Source organism: Panthera onca, chromosome C1 (assembly GCF_046562875.1).
Source record: "Panthera onca isolate mPanOnc1 chromosome C1, mPanOnc1 haplotype 2, whole genome shotgun sequence".
Lineage (NCBI taxonomy): Eukaryota > Metazoa > Chordata > Mammalia > Carnivora > Felidae > Panthera > Panthera onca.
In genome coordinates this window covers 199,455,303-199,479,336 of record NC_138346.1, presented here as the reverse complement: position 1 = coordinate 199,479,336, position 24,034 = coordinate 199,455,303, and the positions used below count along the sequence as shown (strand labels likewise).

Here is a 24,034-nt window from a genome sequence, read left to right as displayed (position 1 = left end):
CCTGTCCCCTCCCCTGTGCAGCGTGTACCAGGTGATTGTGGAGGAGGAGCGGCCGCGGAGGCTGCGACGGGAGCCGGGCAGCCAGGACTGCTTCCCAGTACCCTTGACTTTTGACGCTGCGCTGGCCCGGGGCCTGGTACACTACTTCGGGGCTGAACTGGCGGCCAGCAGTCTGCCAGAAGCCATGCCCTTCACGGTGGGTGACAACCAGACCTATCGCGGCTTCTGGAACCCACCGCTGGAGCCCAGAAAGGCCTACCTCATCTACTTCCAGGCAACAAGCCACCTGAAGGGGGTGAGGGACCCGCAGGGGTGGTGATGGGGCGGGCTGGGGACCCCCTGGAGCCATCGGAACAGTCCCCTATGGAGGCCAGAGACCCTCCCCCAGCCCCACTCCCTCTCTGGAACCCTGCCCCCCTCCCCTGAGCCTTCTGACCTCAGGCTCCTTCTCTTAGAGCATATTCCCTTCCTGAGACTTTACCCCCAGACTCTTATGTCTAAGCCCCCAGTCTATCCCTGCCCCGTCCCTGAGGCCCTGGTCTCTGTCTCAAGCTCCTGTCTCCCGGGAGGGGTCCATCTCCTGGTCCTGCTTTCCCCAGACCTTGAGGTCCACCAGCCACCTCCTCCCTGAAGCCCTGCCCTTCTCCTGCCTCCTCCCTCCCTGGCTCTCTCCTCCTCAGGCTTCCCCTCCTAACTGGCTCCTGGCCCTCATTACTGAGGATGCCCCCTTTCCACGCTGTTTCTTTCCCTGCTCCCCCTGAACTCATTCCCCTTTCCTAAGCCATTGCCCTCTTTGCACGCCATTCCCTCCCTTCCCTGGTACCCCACCCCCACCCTGGGCCTTGCTACCGGGAGGGGTGTCTTTAGTTTCAGTCACCTCCAGACAAGCCCCGACCAGGCCCAAGACAAGCTGCACAAGGATCCCTATGGGGAGGGTCAGGTCCAGGCTTCGGCAGTGCTGAGACCCCCCATCTTTGCCTCCAGGAGACCCGGCTGAATTGCATCCGCATTGCCAGGAAAGGTAAGGCCCCCTGGGTTCCTTCTGGCCTTCAGCACCGAGTTCCTCTCCTCTGGGCTCTGGGGGACTTGGGCCCTGATCACCCAGGGCTATGGGAGCAGAGGAGGGTGGTCTGTCAGACCTGGGGTCAGGAAGCTTTTCCCTTCCTGGCCCCCATTTGCCCCACCTGAAGGGTTCCTTCTCCCATACCGGGCAGCGGGACTAACCTCCCTCTTCTCGATCATGGTCACAGAAGTGGCTTTGGCCTGGAACAGGGAGGGGGAGCCGTATGGTTGGGCCACGGGGGTGATGGCACTGGGCACTGGTTCAAGGTTCTGTGTCTGCCCCCTTTGCTGTGGTGGAGGGGAGGTGGACCCTGCGGTGTAGACAGGGAATGGGGTTGGCTTTCGTCCTGAAAGGGTGTGTGCCCTGAACACACCCAGGTACATAATTCTTTCCCCCCACTGCCTCTCGGGGGGCAAGCGGGTGGTCCCAGGCATCCTTCATCTTCCATCCACTGAAGGCAGGATTTGAGAAAGTAGAGAGGAAAGGGGAGCTCTTCCTGATGGGGTGCACAGGGGTGCAGCGGGTGTAGATGGTGAGGGGGAAGATCTGACTGAAAGGCTGGACGTAAGCTGAGGGCGAAGCGCATGTGTTCGTTTATTCCTTGGGGCTCAGGCCCCTGCCGGCAGTGGGTAGGTGGTTCCTATCTCCCCTCTGACCCTTGGTCCGCTTTATTCTCCCCAGCTGCCTGCAAGGAAAGCAAGCGACCCCTGGAGGTGTCCCAGAGATCGGAGGAGATGGGGCTCATCCTGGGCATCTGTGCGGGGGGACTTGCCGTGCTCATCCTTCTCCTGGGGGCCATCATTATCATCATCCGTAAGGGGTGAGTGAGGAGCGGTGACTGGTGGGCAGAGAGGAGCGGTGGCCGGGGCCCGGGAGGGCAGCCGCCTGGTGAGCGTGGAAGGCCGCCAGCCTGGGCATCAGGCCTGAGGACGGGCCCGAGCCAGGCAACGGGAAGCCAGAGCCTCTGCAAATGAAGCTGCCCTGTAGCGGCTTGGCTGGAGCCCAGGTCTGGCTGGTGCCGGGTGCCGCTATCTAGGGAAGGGTGCTCCGCGCCAGCTGCCAAGGATCGGTGCTGGAAGTGGGCACCGCCCTGCTGTGCCTGCTGGGCTGTTCCCGCGGGGAGGGTGTGGAGGTCACCCGACTTTGAATCTCTGGCCTCCTGCAGACCAACTTGGGGTCGTGGTGTTGACCCTGAGCAGTGGTGGCGGGTGGGGGGGGGGTCCTCACTCCCCTTCAAACCAAGAACACTGAGCCATGGTTCTTCCTGGGCCCCACCCTCCCTTGGGCTCAGCTCGCCCCGGACCCTGGTACTGTTGATTCTTGTGGAGTCTTCCTGGACCCCGAGCCTGCCCCTCCCATCCCCCAGGCCTCCAAGGTCCGGCGTGTTTCCAAGGGATGCCTTTCCTAGTGCCTTTTGCAGTGGGCACCATGGATCCTGGCACATCTGAGAAACCGGAACTTAGAAATTCAGAGTTTCAGAAATCCCGGATTGGGGATTCGAAGAATCTCAGAAGTTAGAATTGTAGAGGCTCAGAGCCCAGAAGGCGAGAGCTGCCTGGTAGTTCAAGGACATCTAGTCTAGTGGTTTTTAAATCTTTTTAAAGCGACAGAACCTGTCTTCAAAACGCCAAATAAACAGCCAGTACGTGGAGCAGACGAAGGCTGAGCCTCTGGTTGGAGCTGGGCTGGAGGCTCCAGAGACCACTCTGGTCCCCCCCACCCCAGCCCCCCACTTCATTCCCCACCAGACAGCCCCAGGACGCTGTGGTCCAAGCACCTCAATTGAAGGATGGAGATACTGAGGCCCCAAGGAGGCGTGGACCTGCCCAAGGTCACACGGGGAGCCAGAGGCAGAGCCTGCTCCACTCTCTGCCCACCTGGGCTCCTCACAGCTGCTGCTGGGCTCGTGCTGGATCTCAGGGCTGCCGGGAGCTGCCATGTAGGATTGGGGGGGGATGAAGGAGAACTGGCCAGGGCTCCCTTGCCTGAGGCAGGCGGCAGCAGAGAGAGAGTTCCAGAGAGTCTGGAGGTAGGGTGTGCCAGCTAGGTGGGGTTGGCCTGTCTAGGGCATTAAGCTCATTCCTCCCTTCCCTAGTCCCTACACAGCTACTTGAGGCAAAATATTTTAAACCATCATTCGATGACTATTACTGTGTGCCAAGGACTTTACCTATACCATCCGTTAGCTCCTGAGCACCTACTGTGTGCCAGGCACCGTTCTGGCGCTCAGGATACATCAGAGAACATTTCCTTCTTGGATCCTGACCCATGAAGCAGGTCAGAGCCCTTTTTCACAGATGAGGGAACTGTAATCGAGCAACTTGACCTTGTCACTCGGCTGGTAAGTGGCGGGGCCTGGTCTGAACCCAGTCCTGACTGCAAAGCCCGTGCTCCTTATGGCCGTGGACGTGAAGGGCCTCACCATGGCTTGCGCACAGTCGGTGCCCAGAATTAGCAAGTTCCTGTCCTCCCCTGTGGGGGACCTGGAAGTCAGTTCTGGGTCTGGAGCCCTGGAGAGGGCTGTAAGGGAGTGATCAGATTTGGGGGGCTTGCAGATAGTATTTGAGGCCTTAGAAATCTACGCTCAAGGAGAGCGGGGTGTCACCCAGGAGAGGGTCGGTCAGAGCCGCTGCTGGGGCCTCACTGGGAAACCCCGCACTTCATACACCTGCTATTCCATAAACCTTTCCAGGCTACCCCAGAACCCCCTAGGATCCCCCCAGATTCCCTTCCTTCCTTCCTTCCATTTGGCCCGCTTCTATAGCACCTCACTGCATCCTCCCAAATCCTACCCTTGCCTTCAGGGTGCACTTTGCTCCTCAGGGCTCCCCCAGTCTGCCTTGCGGGGTGTCAGGGGCCAGAGCAGGTCCGGCAGGGATGGAGTTGTTCACATTAAATGTAATGGACTGGGTAGGAGGTTGCTGAGGGAGGGCTGACAACCCCCCTGCTCATCGTCATGGGAGGAAGGAGGCGGCCTGGAGCAGGGGTGGTTCTGGGAGACAGTGGGGGCTGGGGGCAGCGAGGGGGAGGTCGGGTTCCCCATCCTGCCCTGCCTCGGTGGATAGTGAGCCTGGATGCATCCGCGATTGGGGAACTCACCAGGCGGAGTCACATGCCTTCTTCTGTTTCCAGAATCCCATCCTTCTCCTTTGCAGTACTTTCTTCTCCCTGCACTTTTCCTTACTTGTAGTGCCTTGTTTATTTTTCTTCCCTGCTGGGCTGAGAGCCCCATGAGGGCAGAGAAATTTGTTTTGTTGGCTGTGCATCCCCAGGGTCTGGTCCAGTGGAATGGGGTCCTCTTGAACCCCTAGCTCCCAAGTCAGCAGGTGGAGTGAGGCAGGGAAGGGTGAGGCTGACAGTGGCCCCTGGGTGTGTGGGGGGGTGGTCATTATTAACCTCACTCGTTTCGAGGAGGATATGGATGCTCATAGAGATGGAGTTGTTTTATTTAATTTCTCTCTTTATTGATTACCCGATTCAATGAAACATTTATTGGAGGGTTGTAATATCCTGGGCACTGTCCTGGGTCCTGGGACCCAGCAGTGGGCAAAAGAGATAAGGAGGCTGGCCTCCTGTCCTTTGCAGCGAGTGTGGAATCTGGCGTTAAACTAGAAAAAGCACAAATGTCAGTTGTGAAAAGAACAGTTTGCCCGGGTGGGGGATGGAGAGAGGGTAAAGGTGACATAATAGAGTTGGTGATTATGGGGGTCTTTGGGGAAGGCCCTTGAAAAGTCATTGACATTTCAGCTGAGGACAGAGGAACGCCCCTTTCTTCACCCATTCCCCACCCTTTTTGGGGCCCCTGTGACCTGCCACGGGGCCTGGACCCTCCCCTAGCTCCCAGGATGGATGACAGGAGACGTGCTGTGTGACCTCCAGCCACTCTCTTGCCCTCGCTGGGCCTCAGCCTTCCACACTATTCTCCTTCCCTTCCCCCCAGTCTGCAGGATTCCCTTGTGGAAGGCCGTTCGGGGTCCCTGCTGGCCGGGTGGTGTGGGGGCAGGTCAATGGAAAGCCCCCGGATGTGCCTGGATGAGGCCTCAGGAGGGAGCTGGCTCTGGGGGGTCAGGGTCCCGGGACCGGCATCGGCACTCTGCCCGTGACCCCCTCTCTGGGCAGGGGTGGACCGTGACCCTCTGGGACTTGTCTTCCCCGCCCGCGAAGTGGGACAGACCCAAGCGATGCTTCGGGTGCCCAGAGGGGGTGGCCTGGCTCCTTTGATGGACCCCACGCTCAGGGGCAGTCTGGGTGAGGGAGGGCCGGCCTCCCCTTTGCCCCGGAGTCCAGCTGGAGCCCTCCACGCCTCCCCCTCCCCCAGCCACCGCTCCCTCCCAGGCACAGGTGTAGGCAGAGGGGCCTGCAGGTGTGAGAGGCACTGGGCCCGAGGGGTGGGGCTGCAGGGGAGAGCCAATCACCTGTGAGCATGTGAGGGCGTGTCTGTGCGGCAGAGGGAACGCATCTGTGCGTGAGTGTGTGTGTGACTGTGTCTGTGTGTCCTGTGAGTGCGTGTCGTGGTGCGTGAGTACGTGTGCACCAGTATGTCTACCTGTGTGTCTGTGTGAGTGCACGAGTGTGTCAGTGCTTGTGTCTGTGTGTATGCGTGAACACGTGTGTATCCACGTGAGCGCGTCTGTTTACGTGCGAGCGTGCACGTGCGTGTATTTCTCTCTGTGTCTGTGTGTGTGTTTGTGTGTGACAGCTCTGCTTCCTGAAGCCCTTTCCCCACCTCCCCCTCACTCCAGCAGCAGGCTCGGGGAAGGTTCTGGAAGGGTCTGGGGTCTCGGTTTTCAGCGACCGAGCCCAGGCAGGCCTTGGGACAAGGGAGGTCCTTCTGACCTGCCCGGTCCCTGGCCAGCGCCCCCCTCGGCACAGAAAGCACCAGGCCCCTCCCTGCTGGCCGGGTGCCGCCCACCTTGTGGCAGGACCACGGGCCCAACTGTGCTGTTCTCTTTGCACGCTGCCAGGAGGGACCACTATGCCTACTCCTACTACCCGTAAGTAGCTCCGCCCCGCCCCCTGGGCCCCGCGCTTTCCTTCCTCCTCCCTCCTCCCTCCTCCTCCCCCTCCTCCGCCCTCCTCCTCCCCCTCCTCATCCCTCCTCTTCCCCCTCCTTGTCCCTCCTCCTCCACCACCCCCTCCTCCTCCTCCACCCCCTCCTCCTCCACCCCCTCCTCCCTCTCGTCCTCCTCCTCCTCCCCCTCCTTCCCCTCCTCTCCTCCCTCCTCCTCCCTCCTCCCCTCCTTCCTCCTCCTCCTCCCCTCCTCCTCCCCCTCCCCCCCTCCCCTCCTCCTCCCCCTCCCCTCCCCTCCCCCTCCCCTCCCCTCCCCCCTCCCCCTCCCTCCCTCCCCCCTCCCCCTCCTCCCTCTCCCCTTCCCCCTCCCTCCCCCTCCCCTTCCCCCTCCTCCTCCTCCCCCTTCCCACTCCCCTCCTCCCCTCCCCCCTCCTCCTCCTCCCCCTCCTCCTCCCCCTCCTCCCCTCCCCCTCCCTCCCCCCTCCCCCTCCCCCTCCTCCCCCTCCCCCTCCTCCCCCTCCACTTCCCCTCCTCCTCCTCCCCCTTCCCCACTCCCCTCCTCCCCCTCCCCCTCCCCCTCCTCCCCCTCCCCCTCCTCCCCCTCCACTTCCCCCTCCTCCTCCTCCCCCTTCCCCACTCCCCTCCTCCCCCTCCCCCTCCCCCTCCTCCCCCTCCCCCTCCTCCCCCTCCACTTCCCCCTCCTCCTCCTCCCCCTTCCCCACTCCCCTCCTCCCCTCCCCCTCCCCCTCCCCCTCCCCCTCCTCCCCCTCCCCCTCCTCCCCCTCCACTTCCCCCTCCTCCTCCTCCCCCTTCCCCACTCCCCTCCTCCCCTCCCCCTCCCCCTCCCCCTCCCCCTCCTCCCCCTCCCCCTCCTCCCCCTCCACTTCCCCCTCCTCCTCCTCCCCCTTCCCCACTCCCCTCCTCCCCTCCCCCCTCCTCCTCCCCCTCCCCTTCCCCCTCCTCCTCCCCATCCTCCTCCCCCTCCTCCTCCCCATCCTCCTCCCCCTCCTCCTCCTCCCCCTCCTCCTCCTCCCCCTCCCCCTCCTCCCCCTCCCCCTCCTCCTCCTCCCCTTCTCCTCCTCCCCCTTCTCCCATTCTTCCCTCTCCTCCCCTTCTTCCTCCTCCTCCTCCTCCCCCTTCTCCTCCCCCTTCTCCCCCTCCTCCTCTTTCTCCTCCCCCTCCTCCCACTGCTCCCCCTCCTCCCCTTCTCCCCTTCTCCCTCCTCCTCCCCCCCTCTTCCTCCCCCTTCCCCCTCCTCCTCCTCCTCCCTCCTCCTCCCCCTCCTCCCCCCTCCTCCCCCTCCTCCCCCTCCTCCCCCCTCCTCCTCCCCCCTCCTCCTCCCTCCTCCCCCCTCCTCCTCCTTCTTGTGTGGAGGTCCTCATGCAGATCCTCACGCAGGTCCACAGCCGTGCACGTGTGTGTGCCCACCCTGGCAGCTGTCCCCCACAGTGCACCCAGCTGTCGGGTCACCACAAGCTCGTTCTCCAGCCAGGTAGCCCCAGGCTCTTCAGACCCACCGTTTCTGGGCGCTTCCTCTGGGCTCTGTCTGTACACAGGATCCTCACAGCCACCGAGAGAAGCAGCACCATGATCACTCCCATGTTACTGATGCGGGGACCGAGGCTCAGAGAGGTCAAGGGACTTGTCAGAGGTCCCAGGAAGAGCCAGAGCTGGGGTTACCACCCAGGCCCTATCGGCCTCCTGATGCTACTGTTTTCTGCCTCTGTCTTCTCCTACTCTGCCAGCCTTCCGGAACATTCCCTGCACCTGTGCTTGTTCTCCCTCCTTACAGAGCAGGCTCAGGAGGCCCCAGGACAGCCCAGAGGATGGTGGGCTCTCCCCTCCTCCTCCCTGAACCCTCCACCTGCATGGACGTCCTCCAGTGTCACACCAGCTTTTCCAGCCACCAAGCCCCCCTTCCCCCGGCAAGTCAGGGGGAACCTCCAGCTGGGCTTTTACAGGAATCGCTGACAAGACAGGTCTCCCTCCCCCTCTACTTGTGCAGTTAATGTTCGAACAGAAATGCAGAACTTTTCCAAGTGTCCGTATTACGTCCCATCTGCTGCACGAATCTCGCCCTGAGTTCAGCTGGAGGCCGGCAGTGTCCCGTGTCCCTCCGGCTTCTGTCCTCTGTGGATCTGCTCGGTTGGTGGCTGTAGTTCTTCCCAGTGAACCAAGAGGCCTGGGCGGGGGACAGAGCCGTGTGGTACACCACAGAGACTGCCTTCTAGCGTGACCGGCTGTCCTCTGGCCATGGCCCTCTGTCTGCCCTCCCTGTGGTTTGCTGGCGTCTGCCTGTCCCTCCCTCTCTCTGTCCCCTTCTCCATCTCTCTCCTTGTCATTGTCCCTTTACCCTCTCTGCTCTTCCCTCTTCTCCTTCTCATTCCCTTGCCCACTCCCCCCCCCCCCCGCTCCCCCTCCTTTTTCAACTTCTCTTTTATGCCAGCAATCAAGGTCACAGTCCCAGAGGCTTTTCATCTGTCCACAGAGGGGTCCTTGGCTGTGCTCTGGGCCAAAGTGAGGGTGATGCCCAGAGCTTCGTGGTTGGGGCATCCAGGAATCACCCTGTCTTCCCTGCCCCAGACAGCTCTTGAGCTAGGACAAACTGATCAGAATTTGCCTGTTTGGGAAGATCCCTTTATTGGCCTCTTCATCTCCACTGATGGTCAGGGGTCCTGAGCCCTCTTAACCTGGAAGTCCTTCCTTAGGTCTACCCCACATCCTGCATGCTGCAGGTCCCTGCAGTATAAATGGCTCTCTTGTCTTTAGCCCTTCCTGTGATTGGGCCCCTGACTCTTCCAGTCTCAACACCGGTCCCAAGTCATTTCCTCTTTCCCTTTTGCTCAGCCCCTCGGTCATGGGTCTGTGGCCCCTGTTCTTCTTCCCACTTTCCTCCAAGTCCTCTAGAGTCACAGACTGCCATCCTCATCTGTAAGGCTGGGCTAGAGGCCTGGGCAGGTCCTTTGTCTAGGGCCCTCTTCACAAGGCCTCTCGGGGGGGACTGGGGCCTCTTGCCTTCTCCCTCTGCTGCTTCCGGTGGCTGGATGGACTGCTTGCCAGTGACAGGAATCTCTTTACAGCCTAATGTCTTTACAAGTCTAATGTGGCCCATGGTGGGGCCACTCAGGGGTTGGTAGGGGATAGGAAGAAGCCAGTTGGAGTTCATCCCATGCCCAGAGGAAGACTCCTGAGCATTGGCTGAGCAGTGGCCAGACTCTGCCGTGAAGGAGGAGCACCATCCCCTTCGTAGGCAAAAAAGTTCTTAGGGCGCATGTTTGGTGAGGATGGGGAGACGAGGGTGGCTCTGGGGCATGCTGGGGTTGGAGCTGGGGAAGCCATCTTCCTAGCTTGGATGGCGTGACAGCTGTGACACCAGAATAGTCCCAGGGTGACTATTCTTCTCATTTCCTGAGCCCTTGAGGCCAGTGACAGGAGCCAGGTCCCAGCCCGAGGCCACTGCTGCTTCATTCCTTGTCCTCAACAGTGGTCCCCAAGACGAGGACTCTGCTCGGTCCCTTTTTTTGGAGGTAGCAGCTCTCTGGGTATGGTGAGCAAAGGATAGAGACGGAGCCCTCTCAGTATTCAGAGATGCTTCTAGAATGACTCCTGGCCTCAAGGCCCCCTGACTGTCGGGCCTCCCCATCCATCTCTGGGTGTCGTTCTGCCCAGCTCAGCACCCCTGTCTCTTGTCAACCCCTCTCTGCAGAAAGCCCGTGAACATGACCAAAGCCACCGTCAATTACCGCCAGGAGAAGACCCACATGATGAGTGCCGTGGACCGGAGCTTCACGGACCAGAGCACCTTGCAGGAGGATGAGCGACTGGGCCTCTCCTTCATGGACGCCCACGGCTACAGCCCCCGGGGTGAGTGCCTGGCCCTCCCGCCCCTTCCTCGTGGCTCTGGGCTCCACACTTGAACTAGTAGGACTGGGCCCCTCTGATGAGTTCTGTAATGCCTTGAACCCAAACTGAAGCATCTCTTGTTCTCCTGTGGGGTACCGGTGCAGGTGCTGGCAAAGCGGAGAAGGCACAGGTGTTGCTTTTGCCCCGGGAGAGCTTTAGGAAGATGGAGGACTTAGACACAGGTTCATCTGGAAGGAATGCGAGGTCACATGTTGATTGGGGGAAGTTCTCTGGGGGCTCAGTGTGATCAGAGGGGACCAGAGCAGTCTCACTGCCATTGAGCACCTGCTGTGTGACAGACAGGGGACCAGTGGCTAAGAAGGATTGCTCTGGAGTCCGACAGACCTGCATTTGCATCTCACATCCCCTAGCTGGGTGATCCGGGGAAAGTCACTTAATCTCTCTGGATGTCTGCTTCCTCATGTACAGAGTGGAGTTAAAGATCATCTCTGCCGGTAGTTCTGCTGGAAGACTAAGTTAGCTATTATGTGTACATCATTTAGTGCCGTGCCTGGCTTGCAGGAAGGATAGGGTGAATTAGCCACACGTGCTAGGATCTTGTCCTAAATCATCTCCTCACACGTCTGTTTCTTCTAGTTAGTGTTGATTTGTACCAATGAAAATACGTCATGTTTGTGAAAGTCATGCAGTGATATATACCACAAACACTGGTGAACCACACTGGTGTATTAGAACATCATCTGGGGGGTGCCCGGGGGGCTCTGTCTGTGAAGCATCCGACTTTGGCTCCGGTCATAATCTCACGGTTCGTGGGTTCGAGCCCTGCATCGGGCTCTGGGCTGCCAGCTCAGAGCCTGGAGCCTGCTTCAGATTCCATGTTTCCCTCTCCCTCTGCCCCTCCCTGGCTTGCACTCTGTCTCTCTTGCAAAAATAAGTAAACGTTAAAGCAAATAATAATAATAAAAAAAGAACATCGTCTGGGTGTCCCTCCCTGAGTATATGCCCTACATCCTTCTTAGACATAAACATCCCCCTGAAATTTGTGTTTATAATTTCCTTACCTTTTGGGGAGCAGTTTTTCCACGTGGACACGCATCCCCAAAACAGTGCATTGTGTAACTTTGCTTGTTTCTGAGCTTTATAAAAAATGCAATCACACTGTATTTCGACTCAACATTGTGTTTCTAATGTCTACCCAGGTGGATATTTCGCTGTCATTTCTTTTATTTTCTCTGATGTATAGTTTTCCATTGTACGAGCGTATCGCAATTCATTTCTCCATTCTGCCATGCAGCCACATCTGATTTGCTTCCCGTTTTCTTGTTATTACAAACGAGGCTGCTCTGAATGTGCTTAAATGGGTCTCCAGATGCACCTGCGCAGGAGATTCGAGAAGCGGAGCAGCCGGCTCACAGAGCGTGTGCTTTGCTGCTCTTTAGAAGGCACTGCCGCCTTGTGTCCCGGAGTGGCTTTGCCCGTGCTCACGCCCGGCAGCAGCGAGTGAGAAATTCTGCTGCTCTCCGGCAAGCTCAGAGTTTGCCAGGCTTCTTCACTTTTGCCAAACTGGTTTGTATAAAACGGGAATTCTCTATAGTCTCAATTTGCATTTCTCTGATTACTAATGAGGTTGAGCATATTTTCAAATCATTACTGGCCATTCAGCTTTCTTCTTCTATGAAATGCCTGTTCATGCCTTTTACCTAATTTTCTATTAGGTTTTCTGTTGCTTTCTTAGTGGTTTTTAGGAGTTCTTTACATATTTAGGATGATAATCACTTTTCCCTTATGAATTGCAAATACCTTCTCCCAATTTGCGGCTCATCTTCTCAGGTTATTTATAGTGTCTGTGGAGGAACAAGTTTTTATTTTAACTTAGTCAAGTTCATCAATCTTTCCCTTTCTGATTTCGACTTTTTGTGTTTTCTTCAAGAGTTCCTCCCTCGCAGGGTCATAAAATATTTTTTTCTAAGCCCCTTTTTATATTTTGTGCTGAACATTTAAATCTTTACCCCTCTGTGATTAATTTTTGTGTGTGATATGAATTAAGGATTTTCTTTTTTTTTTTTTTTAAGGGCTACATTTTATTTATTTAGTTTTAGGTGTGTTTTTGTTTTTTTTTTTTTTTTTTTTTTGAGAGAGTGCAAGCCAGGGAGGGCCAGAGATATGGGGGGACAGAGGATCTGCAGTGGGCTCCTCACTGACAACAGCAAGCCCGATGTCGGGGTCAAACTCAGGAGCCACGAGATCATGACCTGAGCCGAGGTTGGACGCTCGGCCGACTGAGCCACCCAGGCACCCCTGATCCCTTATATTTTTGATTTCCATTGCAAATGGTGCATTGTGTGGGTGTGTGTGGCAAAATCCACATAACATAGAATTCGCCACCTTGACCATTCTCCAGTGTGCAGTTTGGTGATATTAAATACATTCATAATGTTGGGAACCATCACGATCACCCAACACTACAGCTCTGTTCGTCTCATAAAACTGAAACTCTGTTCCCATGAAGCATTAACTCCCCGTTCCTGCCTCTTCCCAGTCCCTGGCAACCCCCATTCTATTTGGTGTTTCTGTGAATTTGCTCTAATTATCTCATAGATGTGGAGTCACACGGCATCTGTCTTTTTATGCCTGGTCCGTGTCACTTAGCTTGTTTTTCAAGCTTCTTTCATCTTCTAGCATCTTTCAGAATTTCCCCCTTTTTAGGGTTGAGTAATATTCCACGGCATCCGTAGTGTACAAGGGCTCCAGTTTCTCCACATCCTTGTAACACTTGTTATTTTCTGTGTTTTTCTTGCCAGCAGCCATTCTAGTGGGTGTGAGGTCTTATGTCATTGTAGTTCTGATCTGCAGTTGCCTAATGATGCACCGTGTCATGTTGAGCATGTGCCATTTGTGTATCTTCTTTGGAGAAATATCTATTCAGGCAACTTTGCCCATTTTTGAATTGGGTTGTTTGTTTTTTTTTGTCCTAGAGTTTTAGGAGTTCTCTCTGTATGTTAGATTTTAAGCCCTTATCAGATATATGGTTTGCAAATATTTTCTCCTATCCTGTGGGTTACCTTTTTACTCTGTGGATTGTGTCTTTGAAGGCACAAATTTTTAAAAGTTTTCATGAGGTCCAATTTGCCTATTTTTTGTTTCTTGTTGCCTGTGCTTTTGGTGTCATAGCCAAGAAATTATTGCCAAATCCAGTGTTATGAAGCTTTTGCCCGTACTTTCTTCTTTATTTAAAAATTTTTTAAAAAATATTTTTGTTTATTTTTGAGACAGAAAGCACAAGCTGGGGAGGGGCAGCGAGAGAGGGAGACAGGAACCTCAGCGGGCTCCATGCTGACAGCAGAGAGCCTGATTCAGGGCTTGAACTCATGAGTCATGAGATCATGACCTGAGCTGAAGTGAGATGCTTAGCCGACTGAGCCACCCAGGTACCCCAACCCTGTGTTTTCTTCTAAGAGTTTTATAGTTTTACCTCTTACATTGAGGTCTTTGATTCATTTTGAGTTGATTTTTGTATCTGGTGTGAGGTAGGGATCCAACTTCATTCTTTTGCATGTGGATGTCCAGTCTTCCTCAGCACAAATGGTACACTTTTAAAATATTACATTTCTAATAGTTGCTCCTATAGAGAAATGGAGTTGATTTTTTATGTGTATATATTGATCTTATATCCATACTCCCTGATAACCTTATTTATTAATTCTCATTTATCTATAGAATCTTTCAGGTTTTCTGAGTATGTTCAAAGGATCTGTAAATACTGCCAGTTCTGTTCCTTGTTTCATTTCTCCTTTTTTTTTCCCCCTTGTCTTTCTGTGTGGCACTGGCTGGGGCCTCCAGCACTGTGTCGAATGGAAGTGGTTATAGCACGAATCCTTGCCTTGTTTTCCTGATTTCAAAAGGAATGCTTCTAACACGAAACACTGAGAATGAAGTTTGCTACAGTTTTTGGTAGAAATGTTTTGTCAGATTAACAAAATGCTCTTCAGTTTCTGGTTTGCTAGCAGGTTTTATTTAAATGGGCATTAAACTTACCAAATACTTTTTCTGTACTTACTGTCCTATGTATATTTTTTTATTTTGTTAATGAGGTGTGTGGTATTTTTCGATTTTATAAAATTAAAATAACTTTCCATGCCTGGGATAAATTCAGCTTGGTCATGATGCATTGCATTTTTTACGCCTTGTTGGATTCAGTATAGTTATAATATTGTTCAAGATTTCAAAGCTGTATTCCAGAGTGGGATTGGCCCATGATTTTTATTTTTTGTGCTATCCTTGTCTGGTTTTTGGTATCGAGATTCTGTTTGTCTTGTAAAATGCACTGAGGTCTCTTCTCTTTTTTCCTTGTTATGAAAGACTGGAATAATTGACACCTCGAAAGCTTGGTGGAATTCATCTATAACACAATCCTTTTCTGTTGTTTTCTTTACAGAAATATTTAGTTAATTTATTTATTGAGAGACCATGCATGTGTGCAAGAGGGACGGGGAGAGGGGGAGAGAATCCCAAGCAGGTTCCATACCAAGTGCAGAGCCTGATGTGAGGCTTGATCTCATGAATTGTGAGATCATGACCTGAGCCCAAATCAAGAGTTGGACACTTAACTGACTGAGCCACCCAGGTGCCCCCTTTATGGAAAAATTTTAAACTTTTAATTCTGTTTAAAGGAGCAAAGGACTGTTGAAACTTTCTATTTTTTTTTCCAAGCCACTTGTAGTAAGTCTTATTTGTCCAGGAATTTGTCCATTTCATTTAAGTCTTCAAATTCACTGACATGCACTTATTTTTCAAGTTCTCTTTGTGATCTCCCTCATTAAATTTTCACCCCAGCCCTGCACGGTAGCTATTATGACTCATCTTACAAATGAGGAAACAGAGACGCTCAGACAGGGGACTTCACTTGTCAAACAGCCAGAAAGTGGCAGAGCCAGGATTTATTTATTATTATTATTTTTAAAATTTATTTATTTTTTAATGTTTATTCATTTTTGAGACAGAGAGAGCACGTGCTGGGGAGGGGCAAAGAGAGAGTGAGCAGGCTTCACACTGTCAGGGCAGAGTCTGATGCGGGGCTCAAACCCATGAACCACGAGATCCTGACTTGAGCCGAAACCAAGAGTCAAATGCTCAACTGACTGAGCCACCCAGGCGCCTCCAGAGCCAAGATTTAAATGCAGGTCTTTCTGAGTTGCAAAGAGCTGTTTCTACTATCTCGTGCTAGGCCCCGAGGCACAGGCAGGATTTGGACAGCAGAGATAGGAAAGGAAGGGCATAGGGTGAGGGAACAGCATGTGCAGATGCGTGGAGGTGAGCATGTGAGGAAACCATGGAGAGGTGTGAATGGGTGGGGAAACTCAAGTGGGCAGCGTGGAGAGTGGGAGGTGGGGGCGGTGTGGGCACATGCCTTGCTGCTGAATCTTGTTGAGAGATCCAGAGAGGCAAGGTGCGTGGGCTCTGCCCTCCCACCAGCTCGCTGACAGCTGGGGAGACGTGGCCTAGGGAAGTCGGGCGCAGGCTCATTGCCATGTGGACACAGTGGGAACGATTAGTGCCTCCAGAGTTTTGAAAAGATGTACCTTCGGGCAGCGGTGGTCAGAGTTTGGGCTGGGGCTGGATGAGACGTGGCTGACGGTGAGAGGGGGAGTGGGCCCCGGGGCACAGCGTAGGGCAGGGAGAAGGCGTGACACAGGCAGGGGCCATGTGTCAACTCCTTTTGTCTCTCTCCACGCCCCGCCCTGGTCCAGCCTCCACCTCCTTGGCTTTCCAAACAGAGGAGGCCAGAGTTTTGTGGTGTGGAACAGAAAGCCGCGATGATTTTGATGCCTGCTTAGTCTGCGAACTTTACCATGGGGACCTCTCACGCTGAGTCAGTGGTGGCAGGCTGGCCGTGAAGCAGCCGGCTGGGGTCCTACAGTGGAGAAGGACCAAGGAAGGAAGGTCCCCGCTTGGCCAGCCAGCTGCCCTGGCTTTCTGGGACTAATTATGTCAACAGCCCCAACTACAGGTGCTCACTCTGTGCCAGGCACCGGACTGGGTGCTTTATGTGCATTATCTTGCTTAATATTTATCTAATCGTATTGGAGAGTAACGGTTTTTGTCTTCATTTGACATGTGACGAGGGAAGTTGAGGGAGAGGAAGTACCATCACCAAGGTGATGTGTGGAGATAGGATTTGATCTCAGGCCTATTTGGCTCCAGAGCCTGTCTCTTAATCACCACGTTACACTGTATCCCCTGAGGATGTTTCATGAAACAAACAAACAAAAAGCTCTCTGTGGTGAAACATTGCTATTTCTACTCATCTCTTGGAGATTTTTTTTTTTTTTAACATTTATGTATTTTTGACAGAGAGAGAGAGAGAGAGAGAGAGAGACAGAGCATGAGCGGGGGAGGGGCAGAGAGAGAGGGAGACACAGAATCGGAAGCAGGCTCCAGGCTCTGAGCTGTCAGCGCAGAGCCCGATGAGGGGCTCGAACTCACGGTCCGCGAGATCATGACCTGAGCCAAAGTCGGACGCTCAACAGACTGAGCCACCCAGGCACCCCATCTCTTGGAGATTTAAAATGCACACTAATATGTAGAGGCCCTGAGAGGTCTTACAGAGAAAAAGACATATTTACTTTTGTTTCAACTGGAATTTCATAGATTCCTTTAATTTTTTTTTAATGTTCATTTATTTTTGAGAGAGAGAGACAGAGAGAGACAGAGCACAAGCAGAGGGAGGACAGATGGAGAGGGAGACACGGGATCCGAAGCAGGCTCCATGCTCTGAGCCATCAGCACAGAGCCCGATGTGGTGCTTGAACCCACGAGCTGCGAGATCATGACCTGAGCCAAAGTCAGAGGCTTAACCCACTGAGCCATCCAGGCACCCCTCATGGAGTCTTTTAAAACAGAGAACCCCTCGTCACCTTCCTTCTCTTCTTATTCTTCTTTTGAAATGTTTATTTATTTATTTTGAGAGAGAACGTGTGCACGTGTACATGTGAGTGGGGGAGGAGCAGAGAGAGAGAGAGAGGGAGAGAGAGAATCCCAAGCAGGCTCCACACTGTCAGCGCAGAGCCCAATGTGGGGCTGGGTCCCATGAACCCATGAGATTATGACCTGAGTTGAAATCAAGAGTTGGACCCTTTACCGACTGAGCCACCCAGGCAGCCCCACCCCCTTGTCTGCTTCTTTTTAATGGAGTAACACTTAGTCATCTACCATGGTCAGTATTTTCTGGAATGCACTTTAGCAAGCACTGTGTTAGGCAAGTCTCTCTTCTTTGGACCTCGGTTTCTCCATCTGAAGAATTAAGGGCTTGGGGTATCTGACCACAGTGGTGTCACTGGCACATGACTTGCCCTCCCGCTGTAAGTAACTAGAAAATCTGGATAAAATGTGAAGTGATTGTTTTTAGACATTGGGCGGCAGGCAGCTCAGGACTGATTCCTAAGAGAAGAGAAATAAATGAGGTGGGCCATGCCATCACATTGCCTGTCTGCCTGGAGGCAGTTTTCAAACGGAGGCACAGGACTGAGGGACCCAAGCAGGGCAGGGCAGGGCAGTCCCCCTGATTCGAAGAGAAGGGACTTGGCGTTTGGGGGAGGTGAGCAGCACAGGAGTCTGTCCTGGTGTCATGCCTTCGTTCTGTCAATCATGAGTAGGAAGCAGAGGCCCGGCACTGAAGGTTCCCTAGGAAGGCTCTTGTTGGCTAAGATCTGAAGGATGGATGTGAGTTCACCAGGCAGGAACAGGAGGGGAAGGGTGTTGGAGGTGGTGACAAGGGAGGGTGCTGGCATCTAGGCCCTCCTGGGAGTTCCTCACCTGCCCCGTCTAGCTCAGACCTGGGCAGAGAACAGCCATGAGCAACACGGAGGGCTGGCCTTGACTAAGCCCCTGCATGGTACCCAGGACAAGTGGAGGGAAATGAGTGGTGAGTGTGTGAGAGGGAGTGTCCAGAGTGGGGCACTTTTCTCAGTGCCACAACCTGATCTGGGGGACCATGGTGGGATGTCCTTGGGGAGGCTGACTGGGAGAGCAGGGAGTCGGTGGGCCTGGGGGGAGGGGATAGTTTTCCCTGGGTGTGTGTGTGTGTGTGTGTGTCGCTGTGAACCCCTCGACCTGTTCCCGGATTGGCTGAGGCCGCTGCACAGGCTGACAATGGAAATGCTTGCACAGGAGAAATGCTTCTATTCAGGTGTCTCGCGTTAATCTATGGAGGGGGTGGCAGCGGCAGCTAATTTGGGGATTTGCTTGTCTTTGAATGGGGGTAATTACTGGGAGTTGCCAATTGTTCCAGATTGTTCCCTGGAAGAAGGGGAGGGGGGTACTCCCCTGGGCTCTGCTGAGCGCTGCCCCCTGCAGGCAGTGTGGTGAGGTCACAGAAGGGTGGTCTGGGCTGGGGAGCCACAGGACAGAGTCAGGGGAGCCCAGGATCCCAGCAGGCGGGGCTGGGCCGCTAGGGCCCTCCGAGGTCACGTGACCCAACCCGCTCATTTTACAGCCGGAAAAACCGAGGCAGGAGGGAAGGGACTTGCCCAGGGGTGCGCCGCGTGGGCCCAGCCAGGCTGCTCGGCCCCAGGGAACAGCTTCCATGTTGGCCATGCTCCCCCGCCCCTCCCCCATCCCCGGGTCTGTCTGGAACTCCCCAGCCTGGGGGCTGTGCGCGTCAGGAACCCCCTGTCCTTTCTCTGACTGCAGGAGACCAGCGCAGTGGTGGGGTCACTGAGGCCAGCAGCCTCCTGGGGGGCTCACCGCGGCGTCCGTGTGGCCGGAAGGGCTCCCCGTATCACACGGGGCAGCTGCACCCCGCAGTGCGCGTGGCCGACCTCCTGCAGCACATCAACCAGATGAAGACGGCCGAGGGCTATGGCTTCAAGCAGGAGTACGAGGTGCAGGGCCCCAGGCCAGCCGGGCCCCCTCGCCAGGGCCTCGCCTGGCTCCCCCTCACTGTGGACCCTGACCCTGGGCAACCCTCAGCCTAGCCTGGGATGGACCTTTGCTCTGACATCTGACAGTCCCTAACTCGACCTAATTTTTTTCTTTTTACCTTGATCCCAACCTCAGACTGACCTAGTTTCTCACACTCGTCCTAACCCTCGCTTGAAATCTGACCTTGAATCTTCTCGTAGTCTCCATCTGGACCCTGATCATGATCTCTATCCTCTCCCCGATATGACTCTGACCACCAATACCGACCCTGACCTCTAACCTAACACCCAGTCCGACTTTGACTCTGACTCATCCTAAGTTCCATTTGAACTCTAATTTGAAGCCTGTCCTCCCTCCATCTAGACTGTGACACCACCTTATTCTAATCTCAGTTTGACTTTTGCCTTTATCTTCTTCCCAACTCAAACCTGGATTTACCCTAAACCTGACCCTCATTCTAACGTGTCTGTAAACTCTGACCCTTTCCTCCCCTTGCTTTTGCTCTTAGTCCTTTGCCAATAAAGGGATATACAGTGACTATCTCAGGCTCCAAGTTGAACCCTGCCTCTGGCCCTTATCTGTGGTCCCACCTGTATCCTGTTGAGGGGATGGGGTCTTACAAGGGAGGGGGGTTCTCTGCCCCATTGACAACCACTTTACTTTCCCTTCTGGCAGAGCTTCTTTGAAGGCTGGGATGCCACAAAGAAGAAAGACAAGGTCAAGGGCAGCCGGCCAGAGCCTGTGCCCGCCTGTGAGTCCTGGGGAAGGGCCTGGAACTGGGGCAGTGATGGGAGGGAGCAGGGAGGGCGAGAGCGGCCCGAGTGAACCGCTTATTGAGGGCCTCCTACATGCCAAGCCACGTGCTGATTATTACACGCATAATTTTACTTGTTCCCCTTAATAACCCAGTGACATGGGACATATTATAACCCCCACTTTACAGATAAGGAAACTGAGGCTTGGGAGGGTAAGCCCCCTGCTCCAGGTCACACAGCTAATACTTGCTGAGTAGCACATGACCTTGGGCCTCCTTGGTACCACAGCCCAGATTCTAACCACTGGCCTGTCCTGCCTTCTCTGGTGCCGAGAGCCTCCTGGTCAGCCCCGAGCCTCTGGGTCCCCTGGCTGTCCTGCCTGTGCCACACCTCAGGCCTCCAGGATGCCTTCCTTCGTTTCCCTAGCTCTGCACTCCCCAGCCCACCCCATGGCCATCTGCTTTGTGTTTCCAGATGATCGGCACCGAGTGAAACTGCCCCCGATGCTGGGAGGCCCGGATGCTGACTACATTAACGCCAACTACATAGACGTGAGTGCCTCGCCGTCATCCCTGCTGGCCTGGCCCTGCCCACTCCAGGCGCACTGCCCAGGGCGGGGAGGGGGGGGGTGGGCAGAAACCTGGCAGGGAATACATGGGGGTTTACCCCCACCTCCCGCAGTCAGCTCCAGGGAGCTCAGAGGAGGGGAGGGCAGAAGAAAGCCATCAGGAAAGCTTCCCCCAGGGCAGACAGATGGGGGGCTTGAGGGAAGCAGAATGAAGGCAGGTGGGCAGACAGCTAGGCCTGGAGTTGAGGAAGGAGCCCCTCTCAGTGAGGGGCCAAGTGGGGTTCGCATGGCACAGAGTAAGGCTGCAGGGAGGCAGGGGCTGGACTGTGCAGGCCTCAGATGGCAGGTTTAGGAGTCTGGCCTTTCGCCTGGGGTACCAGGGAGTTGCGAAAGGTGTTCTGTGATCAGAGTGGTACTTTAAGAATAACAACTCCTGTTTATCCAGCATGTACTGTGTGCCAAGCACTGTGCTAAGCGCTTTATACGGAAGATGTCATTTTCTATCAACCCTACAATCATGCTACGCGGTAGTTAGCATGATGGCCTCACTTTACAGGTGAGGAGACAGGCTCAGAGAGGTGGAGCTGCTTGTCCAAGGTCGTATAGCGAGGGAGTGGGCAAACAGGGACTCACATCTCAGCCTGTGTCTCCAAAGCCTTTGCTGCTAACCATCAGGCTGTCCTAGCGTCCAGTGTAGCAGCTGGGTCTGGCTGGACCAGAGGAAGGGGCTAGGGACAGGGCAGGGAGCCAGGACGCCTGGGTTTGGGTGATGAATCTGCTCCCCAGGTGTAAATGAGGGTGAGGTGGGACAGGGCCCAGGGACCCTGGTCAGACTCCCCTGTCCTGACAGCAGGCCAAGTTTGGGAGAGAATCGTTTCTTCACTTATCGGATGTATTTTGAGCAGCCGCTATGTGCCAGGCCTTGTGCTGGACACCAGAGATACAGCAGTGAACAAGATAGCGTCCCTGCTCTCCTGGAATGTGTAGGTGCTAGTGAGGGAGACCTATAAACATACAGACAAGTGAAATAACCTCAGATTAGCTGGGAAAGCACAGGCCAGAAAAGAGGAATGACCAGTGTCACACAGCGAGTCAGTGGTAGGGCCAGAGTTAGCCACAGCAGGCTGCATGGAGGCGGGGGTTTGAACTGGCTTTGGGTGGCCAGAGAGGAAAGGGCGGGAATGGGGGGCAGCAGGAGCGAAGGAGGAGGAAGGTGTGCACGTGGGAGGCAGGACAGTCAGGGACTCTGGAGACCTCTCCCTCTTCTTCACCTCCTGGGGGCCAGAAAATATGCTGCCCCATGTTTTCCAGAATTCCTTGCCTTCTCCCCCACCTCCCATGCTCTCCCTTGCCTGGGGTACGGGCCGGGCCGGGCCTGGCCTCTTAGACTTGGGCAACAGGAGCCTCTTCTGGGTCTTCCCAGTGTCCCAGGTGGCTTCCCTTGGGCCCCGGGAGGCTCAGGCCACTTCCTGCTCTCCGGCGCAGCCCGGCCCCCGCTCTCCAGCCCAGCCCGGCTCCCATCTCTGCTCTGCCTCCCCTGCTCACATCGCCCATCCTGGCCACTCCTGTGCTCCGTCCATCTCCATCTGCCTCTGGCCTAATATCTGTCTCTTTTGCTTTGTACTGTTCCCTCACTGGAATCATTAAGATTCGGATAAACCGTGAAGTAAGTATCTCTCTCCCCGTCTCCTCCTCCTCCTCCTCCTCCTCCTCCTCCTCCTCCTCCTCCTCCTCTTCCTGTCTGTCTGTCTCACCAGCTGTATCTCAGACTCTCTCACGGTCTCTAGCTGTCTCTCTTTCTCTCTGTCCCTGTCTCTATCCTCCTTCCCCTCCACTCGTGTGCCCAATGCCAACCGTCTGTTTCAGCAGCCTGGCCAGGGGCCACTCGGGGCTGCAGATTTGACTACCCCTGTTGTAAGCAATTCCTTCCCCTCCACCACTGCCCGGAGATGGGGCGTCAGGGTTGGGGTGCTTCCACAGGCCCCAGTCACCAGCCACCACCTTCTGTCACCTTCGTCCCCCAGATCCCCATGCCCGATGAGTCTCACTAGCTGTACCTTCTGCGGGGCCCTGGGAGAGGCGGGCGGGGGATGCTGCTCTGGGTGCCCCATTTCTGCTGCTTGGGGGGCAGGGTCTTCAAGGAAGTAAGAATGGTCCTGCCGGTCCCCTTAAAACTAGTTTCTCTGGGTGTTCAAATCCCTTTGTGGTCAGTTTGCTTGAAACTCAGACCTAACCACTTTGCTGCCAATTTATCCCTACTTGGAATGTTTTATTTTGGGGGTGCAGTTTGGGTATTCTGTTTTTAAAACTTAGGTCATCTCTGGACCTTCCAGGAATATTTTTTTTAAATCCTATTCGTCTAGTAATCCTTTAATTTGGCTTTTAATATACATTCAACCCTTGAGTAGCATAGGTTTGAACCGCGCTAGTCCACTTTCTTACTTTTTTCTAAAAATAAATACAGTACAGTATTGCAAATGTATTTTCTCTGCCTTTTGATTTTCTTAATAATATTTTCTTTTTTGTAGTTTATTTAAGAATATAGTGTATAGTACCATATATCATATGAAAATACGTGTTACTTGACTGTTTATATTATCAGTAAGGCTTCCGGTCAACTAGGCTATTAGTAAAGCTTTTGAGGGGTCAAAAGTTATGTGTGGATTTTCAACTGCCCCAGGGGGTCAGCACCCCTAACCCCTATACGGGTTCAAGGGTCAACTGTATATTATTTTTTTTAAATAACATTTGATAACCTGATGGGATTGTTTGCTATTTCGTGGGTACCTTTCTATTTTACCTCCTTTTTTTCTTTTAAAAAACGTAGTTCTTATGTTTTTTAAGATTGTAAAAATATAGTTCATTATCATATTTCAGACAGTACAGAAATATACACATGTCTGTATATATGAAGTGAAAGGTCCATGTGGTGACAGCTGCTGGAGGGCGAGCAGCTGGTCCCAGACATGCCCCGCCCCCCATTTTGAGTGTGCTTAAACAGTTTGTAAAGATCCCAAGTTTAAATGGAATATTAGGCCCATGAAATGCAGTGGATATACTCAGCCCTAGCGCCCCCTTTAGGAGGTGGTGAATATAGGTACAGTTGGTACAGTTCTTTTTTTTTTTTTAAATGATTTTATTTATTTTTGGGAGAGAGAGACAGACAGAGTACAAGTTGGGGAAGGGCAGAGAGAGCGGGAGACACAGAATCCGAAGCAGACTCCAGGCTCTGAGCTGTTGGCACAGAGCCCGACACGGGGGTGGGGGGGGGGGGCTCGAACTCCTGAGCCATGAGATCATGACCTGAGCTGAAGTTTGAGGCTAAACCAACTGAGCCACCCAGAGCCCCTAGGTACATTTCTTTATATCTGAATCTCCATACAACACATAGTCCCACCCTTTTGGTTCCTTGTTGTCGCCCTTCGGTGCCCTTCGGAGACTTGGTTTAATACACCTTCACATGCTAGTCAACAAGAGTGTCATCGGCTGGGCACCTGGCTCTGTGCCAGCACCCTCAGGCCCATCATTTCCTCTTTACCGTACTCTGAGAGGGAGGGACTAGCAGTTGGTGGATGAGAAAATGGAGCCTTAGAAAAGTTCAGTGACTTGTTCATGGCCGCACGGAGCTGGGCCTCAAGCCCAGTAGGAGCCCTCCACCCTCATACTAGACTGTGGTTCGCTCCCGGTGAGGAGCGTCCAGATGCCCTGGGGTTCTTGTCCGTGATGCAAGTGGTCAGTCCCCCGGAACCACCCAGCGAGAGGCTCCAGGCAGCCAGGGGTGTGTTCCCCAGGAGTCGGCGCCCAGGTCACGCTGATGCTCAGGGCGTGAGGACCAGTGTGCTCTCAGATGCTGG

At 54.4% G+C, this 24,034-nt stretch overlaps 1 protein-coding gene across 6 annotated transcripts in view; it reads left to right on the top strand.

Moving 5' to 3' along the window:
• Positions 1–24,034, top strand: part of PTPRU (protein tyrosine phosphatase receptor type U) — an 81,546-nt gene that overhangs the window by 41,997 nt on the left and 15,515 nt on the right. For 3 of the 6 annotated variants that reach the window (XM_078452143.2, XM_078452140.2, XM_078452142.2), the window contains 9 exons: positions 22–295; positions 985–1,021; positions 1,745–1,883; positions 6,028–6,057; positions 9,781–9,938; positions 18,627–18,817; positions 19,533–19,608; positions 20,087–20,163; positions 21,829–21,846. In XM_078452143.2, the coding sequence (XP_078308269.1) occupies positions 22–295; positions 985–1,021; positions 1,745–1,883; positions 6,028–6,057; positions 9,781–9,938; positions 18,627–18,817; positions 19,533–19,608; positions 20,087–20,163; positions 21,829–21,846 (1,000 nt within the window). The remainder of the gene's footprint in view (positions 1–21; positions 296–984; positions 1,022–1,744; positions 1,884–6,027; positions 6,058–9,780; positions 9,939–18,626; positions 18,818–19,532; positions 19,609–20,086; positions 20,164–21,828; positions 21,847–24,034) is intronic. The other 3 variants (XM_060624533.3, XM_078452141.2, XM_060624534.3) reach the window with 3 other exon arrangements.